The sequence below is a fragment of the Musa acuminata genome, chromosome BXJ2-1 (assembly GCF_036884655.1).
Source record: "Musa acuminata AAA Group cultivar baxijiao chromosome BXJ2-1, Cavendish_Baxijiao_AAA, whole genome shotgun sequence".
NCBI lineage: Eukaryota > Viridiplantae > Streptophyta > Magnoliopsida > Zingiberales > Musaceae > Musa > Musa acuminata.
The window spans coordinates 21,492,922-21,502,341 of NC_088338.1; the positions used below are offsets into that span (position 1 = coordinate 21,492,922).

A 9,420-nucleotide genomic window follows, 5' to 3' on the forward strand; every position below is an offset into this window, starting at 1 on the left:
ATCCTTCTTAAGAGACTTTTCTATCTTCATTTTCTTTCTGGTCTCACCAACATAGAAAACTGGCTTCTCTTTCTTGATAGTGCTCTCAGTCTCCCTCAACATATTAAGGAGCTTAGAGAGAGTCACATCAAGCTTGTTCATATTAAAATTTATGATGAATTGAGAAAAGGAATCTGGTAGGGACTAAAGCTTAAGATCCATACACAGGTTATCCTGTAGGACCATTCCTAGTCTTGTGAGCTTTTCTATCCACTCAATCATCTTAAGGACATGGTTTTGAACCGGTGTCCCCTCAGTCATCCTAGCACGGAAGAGACTTTTGGATATCTCACATCGTTGAGTCATTCCCTATTCCTCAAATAATTTATGGATATACAAAAGAATGGATCTGACATCAATCATTTCATGTTATCTCTATAACTCGAAAGTTATAGAGCTAAACATGTAACACTAAGCATGAATAGAGTCATCTATGTACTTTACGTCAAGGATTGACTTACTGAATCGTACCGCCCGGTACGGGCGGTACGTACCGGTCCGATAGGTGACCGGTACGCGGACCGCCCGCTACCGGGCGGTACAACCAAAAAACCCGTTACCGCCCGGTACCGGGTAATATCGGGCGGTAACGGTCGAAATTTCGACCGTTACCGCCCGGTAACGGTCGATTTCGACCGGTACCACTCGGTAACGGTCGAAATCGACCGTTACCACACTTTAGCAGTGCTACAGTGCTCCAACGGTCAATTTGACCGTTGGAGCCCTTTCTCCTCCTATTTAAGCCTATCTTCTCTCCCCTATTTCATTATACTCTCTTAAACTCTCTCTCAAACTTTTCTTTTCTCTCCTAAACTCTATAAGAGGAAGATTAAGGCTAATTTGGGAATTCAATTGAGGCTAATTTGGGAAGATTAAGAGGAAGAACTTTCTAATCAAGAGGTATGTATTCGTTTTCTTTAATTAGAGAGTAATTAAGATATTTAAGATTATGGTTAGTGTTTTTCATGCATAGTAAATATTGAATAATGTCTTTAATATCAATTTAATGTCTTTAATACCTATTAAGGTATTTGTCATGTTTATAGTGGTGAAAGAGAAGTAATTAGTAAAAAATTAACTATATTAATCGTATAATTAGTGTAGATAAATGATAATTTTATCATAATTTGAATCATATTAGATTAAAATTACATATTTATTGTTTCTTTTATGTATTTAACATATATATGATGGTAAAATAAGTTTAATTATAATTTATTAAAGTTATTTAATACTGTAATTAGTCATTTTAACGATGATTTAATCAAAATTTATTTGATTTTATGTGAATCTAATATCTTTAATATCTATTAGGGTGTTTGCCATGTTTATAGTGTTGAAAGAGAAGTAATTAGTAAAAAATTAACTATGTTAATCGCGTAATTAGTGTATCTAATGATGTTAATACTTATTTTATGCATGTAACATATTTATGATAATAAAATATAATTAGTTGTTTTAATAAAATTACTTAATGTTGTGATTAGTGATTTATGATCGATATTTGGTCAATTTAATATGTTTATACTTTATAGTTTATTTGATTTAAATTCGATAGGATCATGGCACCAAAGGAACAGCCACATGATGATGCATGGGTTCATGCCCGAAAGCTAGATGGAAACCGTCATCATTGGCAATGTATTTATTGTGACTACATTGGCAAAGGTGGAGGAATAACTCGAGTGAAAATGCATTTGGCTGGTGGATATCCTGATGTTGCAAAATGCAAGAAAGTTCCAACGGAGATCCGTAAATTATTTCAAAGCAAGCTTAAACAAACAAAGGAAGATACATTAAAAAAGAAGGCAAGAGTTGAGGAAGAATATCATAGGGCTACACAGGAACCGGTTTATGATCAGTATGAGGGTTGCGGCGATGAAGTCGACCCGGATCTCACAGCTGGGATTCGTGCATCATTGGAGCATCAGTATACGGTCGATGAAGCAATGAGGCATCGACGACCTGACTCACAATTTGAGCATGGCACTGGTAGTGGAATCCAGAGGTCAACTAGCATGAGGCAACCAACTACTCCTTCTCAGCTAGGCCGAACTAGTAGCATGAGATATGGTGGACTCCGTGGTTTTATGAGAGGTCTTGGCAGGAGGTCCGCACCAGATATTGTTGATATTGATCCGCAAGCCTATCCCCCACAAATAGCGAAACAGACACGGATTGACGATGCATACACAAAAGAAAAAAAACGGGATATTGGGAAGGCAATTTCAAAATGGTTTAACTTTCATAGGATTCCAGCCAACACAGCCAAAGGTCCATATTATCAGAGCATGATCTCCTCTATTCAAAAGTCTGGCACGGGGATCCAACCTCCAACACCAAAGGAGATTCACGGCGTGTACTTAGAAGAGGAGGTGGCAGAAATAAAGGATTGGATCAAATCCTTCAAGAGGCAATGGGAAGAATATGGGGTGACATTGATGTGTGACAGTTGGACAGGACCAACAAGAATGAGTATCATCAACTTTCTTGTTTATTGCAATAGAAGAGTGGTGTTTCATAAGTCCGTTAATGCTTCTGAAAAGATCCAAGATGCAAACTACATTGAGAGCTTGATGGACACTATGGTAGAGGAGATTGGACCACAGTATGTTGTACAAATAATAACCGACAATGGAGCAAATTTCAAAAAGGCCGGTTTGCAATTGATGGAAAAAAGAAAAACTTTGTTTTGGACTCCATGTGCAGCTCATTGCATAGATCTAATGTTGAAGGATATTGGTGAGTTGGATGCGGTCAAAAAATGTGTAGCTCGAGCACAATCAATTACAAAATTTATATATAATCATCATTGGGTCCACGCATTAATGCAAAAGTATGTAAATGGTGAGGTACTTCGACCTGGAATAACTCGGTTTGCTACCAATTTTATTGCATTAAAATCATTACAGCAAAAAAGGCAAGGCTTGAAGGCAATGGCTAGCTCACAAGAGTGGTCTGAATCCAGATATTCAAAATTGAGTGATGGAAAGAAGATAGAAAAGGCCATTCTTTCCTCTAGATTTTGGGATAGTATAGCAGAAATCATAAAAGGTGTGGAACTACTTTATATTGTCCTCCGTAAGGTCGATATGGACAAGCGTCCACAAATGCCGTATCTTAAATATATGTTGATTTCAGCAAGAGAGGAGGTCAGGAAAGCATTCAAAGATGATTTTAAGGCCGACCAATACGTACGAATCATTGATCGTCGGACCGATGTTCATATGGATCAAGATATCCATAATGCAGGTAAATTCATATTCAGAATAATTTAATTTATTATTATTTAGATAATAAAAAATCATACTAACAAAATTATGTTTTGCAGCGTATTATCTAAACCCAGCAATTCAATATCGATATGCTCTCGGAACGCAAAATAATTTCCTAACGACACTACGAAATGTTATATATCGGCTCTTGCCAAACACTACCGAGGCAACCGATGCTCTTATGGAGGGTCGATTATTTCGAGAAACAATTGGTTCATTCTCTGACGTTGTAGCTGTATCGTGCCGTTACACTATGGATCCTGGTGAGGAAAAGTTATGCATATTGATTATCAATTATATTTAATGTTGATTATTTGTTATGCTAATAAAATCTTATTTATATCTTTTTGCAGTCGAGTGGTGGCTACAATTTGGAGGCGATGCACCACATTTAAGGAAGGTTGCCGTTCGTATACTTTCACAGACAACAACATCTAGTGGTTGCGAACGTAATTGGTCAACGTTTGCATTGATTCATACGAAGGTCCGCAACAGACTCTCCTACAGACGGTTAGAGAAACTAGTATTTGTCCATTATAACATGCGGCTAAAATTGCGATGTGCTGAGTTGGATAAGGAGCCAGAGGAACCAGATATTGATCCCATTGACCTCCAATTCTACAACGAAGATTCAGAGCCAATGTTAGATTGGGTTGAAGCAGCAGAGAACCAAGAGGATCCTCTACTTGATGAGGCGGGAGATCCTCAGCGTCCTTCGCGTTTTATCACCGAGGCAATAGAAGAAGAAGAAGAAGCACAACCCCAACAGGTGGAAAATCCCCCTCGATTACAACATGGTATGAGTCAAACTACTCGAGGAAAGGCACACTCGTCTGCCCAACGTGCAAAGGCAAAGGGGAAGGCAGTAGCATCAGTTGCATCGTTGGAAAGAATCGAGTCGGGCGACGAGACACCTTCACAATCACATTCTCTTTCTCGCTCGGTCCAGAGACATGACAGCAACACGGACAGCAGTGCCTCGACAGATGATGGCGGTGATGCCGGGCAGTCGTTGGTCTCGTCTACACAACTTGAGGGTGGTGAATGGACCGAGGAGCAATATTTTACACATGCCACTCAAGATTCAGATCATGGAACTCGACAAGGTACTGGTCAAGTTTATGCGCGGAAGGGGAAGGGGAAGGCAGTGGATGAATATGAACAAATGCGACAGAGTATACATGATATTGACACAGAAAGAGACTCATCGTATTCACAGCAATCGTATTATGGAGAATCATATGGGCAACAACAGTATGGTGATAGTTGGACATCCTTCTCTGAGCAACAGCATGATACAGAACAACATCAATATATGCCTCAAGAGCTGCCTCGGACAAATATGATTCATGACGATCAATCTACGATCAGCACCACATTGATGCATCAATGGCATACGGTGTATCAATACACTATGTCATGGGATCAATTTCATGATTGGGTCCAACAAACGTATCATATTGATATGTATCGGATCGAGGACCCTGATCCACCACCCGTGGAGGCCCGTCGTTCGTTTTGGTGGTAGAATTAACAATCAGGTATATCTAGATATATGATTATTTAATTCATTTGAATTTTAGAGTTTATATTGTAACAAAATAGTCTAACAATTCAACTAATTTTTCTGTAGATATTTCAATCTATAACGAGCTGAAATACGAACCTCGAACAAGACTACCTCAAAGCCCGAAAAAGATATGTGATGCTATTCTTACCTAATTTACATTGATTTTGCTAAACTTATACTATTACTATATTTATTTGTAACTTGAAAACCCTATCCTAACTTTTTTTTTAATTTTCAGGTATTTTCGGAGGGGTAAATCGGTGAAATCGGGTGTACCGCTCGGTACACCTCGGTATACCGGTCGGTACACCCGTACCGTACCGTACCGAGCGCGGGTCGAAACGCCGGTACGGTACGGTACGGCGAACCTTGCTTTACGTAGCGAGTGATTTCATCCTTACTTGCCCTTTCCTCGGGCGTAGGCATCACTATATCAAGGACGTATGCGATTTTCTCTACCATAAGAATAATTCTTAAGTTTCGGAGCCAATCCATGTAATTTGGACTAGTGAGGCGATTTACATCAAGTATGACACTAAGAGACTTGAAAGCGACATGTTTCTAATAAACAGAAGATGTAGCATAAATAAATAACATGCAGATTTTATAAAAAATAAGCAATCAAGATATGGACTTCTATCTTGACGTTGTTGAATCTCGAATTTTGATGATAAAATCAATTGGTAAATTATTTGATCTAAATTATATATTAAGAAAAGTGTGCATGATTAACTACTATGGCGATCAAGGCATAAAGAAAAATGAAGTGCCAGAGTCAAAATTGAGAATTCATTGGGAGTTCGAGAGTTTGTCGAGAGTCCGGAGGTTCATTGGAAGTGATGCCGGAATTGACTCTGAACGGTCTGAACGGTCGCACAACAAAGGATCCAAAATGGTCTACTATAAATCAAAATCCCCCACAAGGGTCCACATGACACAACATTTATTTACAAGCCTAAAATAGCCACCAAACCTAACTAAATTGAGGCTATTAAGCCTTCAACTGTCCCTTTATATGTTTTGTAAAGCATGAACAAACCAAAAGACACAGACATACATGAGCATTATATTAAACATCCTATTTACAGTTTTGGCCGTGATATGACGTAGGTCACAATGACTGAACCATTATAAATCCAGTGTGTTCTTTCCTTACTACTTTCTTTCATTACTTATCTGCACTCTACGCTTTACATTTACCCTAAGTCATTACTTTCATTACTTTCCGATATGGGCTTTGACGAAACAATTTTGTCGAACAAAACTTTCCAAATGAACGTAATTTTTATCGCTGTACTAATTCACCCACCCCCCTCTTAGTGATGTATTAATCCTAATAATTGGTATCAGAGTAGATCACTCTCATTTTGGTTTAAAATCCAAAAGAGATGGCGTTTAATGGCAACCAAGAGGGTCACTCAATCACACGTTCACCCATGTTCAATGGGACGAATTACACCTATTGGAAAAATAGAATAAGGATTTTTTTAATTTTTATGGATTTTAAGTTATGGAATATTATGGAAAACGGCTTTCAAAAGTCTTCTCTTCCAATGAACGATTGGAATGAGTTGGAGGAGAAGACTTTCTCTTTAAATGCTAAGGCTATAAATGCCTTGTTTTACTATTTAGATAAAAATAAGTTTAATCGAGTAACTATTTGTGAAATGACGTTCGATATTTGGCATATACTCAAAATCACTCACGAAGGCACTAGTAGAGTAAAGGAATCCAAAATAAATCTTTTAGTCCGTACTTATAAATTGTTTCGGATGAAACCAAGTGAAACCATTGGAGACATATATACCTGGTTTACGAATGTCATCAATGGTCTAAAAGCGCTTGGTAAAAGTTTTTCTAACTTTGAACTCGTTAATAAAATATTGAGATCTCTTCCAAAGAGTTGTGACCCTAAAGTTACGGTCATTCAAGAGGCAAAGGATTTGAATAATTTTCCTCTTAAAGAACTTATCGGGTCATTAATGACCTATGAGATGACTTGCAATACTCATGAAGAGCTTGAGAACAACCTTCCAAAGAATAGCATGGATATGACACTAAGAACTCATGAAGACCACTTGAAAGGAATTTCAAATGATAAGGACTATGATGATGACTTGGGACTCTTGATAAGAAAGTTTAAAAAATTCATAAAAAGAAATAAATTTTAAAATAATGCTAAAAATAAAATTTAACCCAAGAAAGAACAAGTTATATTCTACGAATACAAGAAGCCGGGACATTTCAAAAGCGAATGTCCCTAAGTGAAGAAGAAATAACCAAAGAAGAATAAGGTGCTCAAAGCAACGTGGGATGATTCGAGCTATTTTGTAGATGAAGAACAAAGCAACAAGAAAATCACCAACTATACACTAATGGCTATCAAAGATGAGGTAAGCGGTTCTTTAGATACAAATTTATCTTTCAATGAGCTTTTAAGTGCCTTTTATGATTTGTTCGATGAATGTAGAATCATGCGCAACAAGTATAACTATGCACTAAGTATAGTGCTTTTCAATATTATGATATGCTTCTTGATGATGGTATAATGCATGCAAAACTCTAAGAATTAGGCATGTTAAATTTTTCTGATGCATGAGTTTCTCTTTTATACTTCTCGGATTTCTTGATTTTTTGTAACTTAAATTTTATTTTTAAATTGAGATCGTTTCCTATGAATTCTTTATCATTCTATTTGCAAGAAAAGAGATTTGATTTATGAAGTTTGATTCATAGATTTTTTATCTTTCATTTGATGATCCTTTCCCATGAATTCTTCCTCACTCTTCTCACGAAAGAAGATTTTTTATTTAGGGACTTTTAGTATGTGATGATCATTTGCAAGAATAGGGATTTGATTTTGTATGGACATCTTGATTCTTTTAATGAATCCTTTCTCTTTGCTAAAATAGAAGCTTGATTCAATGAAACTCATTTATTATGGATTTGACTTGGTTCAAATCCTTTCATGAATTTGGTTCTTGATTTCTTATGGAGAATAAATTCCTCCCTTACTCTTCTTCCTCTTCTTCTTATTTTTATGACAAAGGAAGAAAGAAACTTGCATATCTTAAGAAGAACCAAAAAGCTTCTAAGCAAAAATGCTAGTTTCTCACTTTTCATGCAAAGTTTTTACTTAACTTCTCATGTTTGTTAGCATGGATAAATTGGTGTAGAACCAACTTGAATATTAAAAAAAAAACACTTGCATTGTTGAATGGTTCTCCTTTTTGTTGATGAGAAAGGGGGAGAAATGTAGCAAATTGATGACAACTTGACATTACGAATGTTTGAAATAATGTGAAAATGTATCATATCATAAATGCTTGAATTATTGCGAATACTTGAAATATGATTGGTATCATCTAATATATCGTAAATACCTAAAAAATATCAAAATGTATCACATATGCATCATATGTATCATGAATGCTTAAAACACATCGTAATATGGCATGTATACTTGAAAATGTTTAATTCTTAAAATCATGCTTGATTTCGTATCATAATGATAAATGTGACAAATTGATGACAACTTGGCATTATAAATGTTTGAAATAATATGTATAATGTATCGTATCATAAATGCTTGAATGTATTGTGAATACTTGTTGAAATATGATTGGTATCGTCTAATATATCGTAAATACATGAAAAATATCAAAATGTATCACATATGCATCGTATGTATCATGAATGCTTAAAACACATCGTAATATGGCATGGATACTTGAAAATGTTTCATTCTTAAAATCATGCTTGATTTCGTATCAAAATGATAAATGTCTTTCATTATGATAAGGTATCGAATTTATCATGCTTAATTTCCTACTTCCAATTTGTATCATGCCTCGGATTGATGAATTATCATCTTTTATCAAACTTGAAAGTTGAATCTTACTAAATTTCACATTTGAAATTTGTATCATACTTGAAAATGATCATTCGATATTGGACTTGAAAATGGATGTCATGCCTTAACATCATTTTGATAAATACATGGTATCGTATTTTAAGATGGTAAAACATGATTAGTATCATAATGTACATGTCAATAAGTTTAAATGCATATAACTTATCGGTTTGATGCTTAAATTCAAAGACCTTGAATTCAAGAGTGACTTTTCTCAAGTATGACATATAGATAGGGGGACTTAAGGTTAACTCCGTCATCAATTGATTGTCATCATAAAAAAGGGTAGATTGTTGAATTTCAGATTTTGATGATGAAATAATTGGTAAATTGTTTGATCCAATCTATATATTGAGAAAAGTATACAGGATTAACTACTATAGTGATCAAGGCATAAAGCAAAACGAAGTATCGAAGTCAAGATCGAGAATTCTTTGGGAGTTCGGGAGTTCGTCGGGAGTCCAGAGGTTTGTTGGAAGTACCGCCAGAATTTACCGAGAAGAAGCTCATCGGAACTCGCTAAGAAGATCATTGTGAAGTCCAGGAGCTTGCCGGGAATCCGTTGGAAGATTGCCGAAAGATCGTCGGAAGCTCACTGAAAGAAACCTAGACTTACCGGACTT

General features: G+C 36.1%; 1 protein-coding gene across 1 annotated transcript; it reads left to right on the top strand.

The window, feature by feature from the left end:
* The first annotated feature begins 1,565 nt into the window (after positions 1-1,565).
* Positions 1,566-5,250, top strand: LOC135599075 (uncharacterized). Its single transcript, XM_065093797.1, has 4 exons — positions 1,566-3,291; positions 3,371-3,577; positions 3,668-4,855; positions 4,948-5,250. The coding sequence occupies exons 1-3, from the start codon at positions 1,602-1,604 to the stop codon at positions 4,840-4,842; spliced, it is 3,072 nt and encodes a 1,023-aa protein (XP_064949869.1). The 5' UTR covers positions 1,566-1,601; the 3' UTR covers positions 4,843-4,855; positions 4,948-5,250.
* The last annotated feature ends 4,170 nt before the right edge of the window (positions 5,251-9,420 follow it).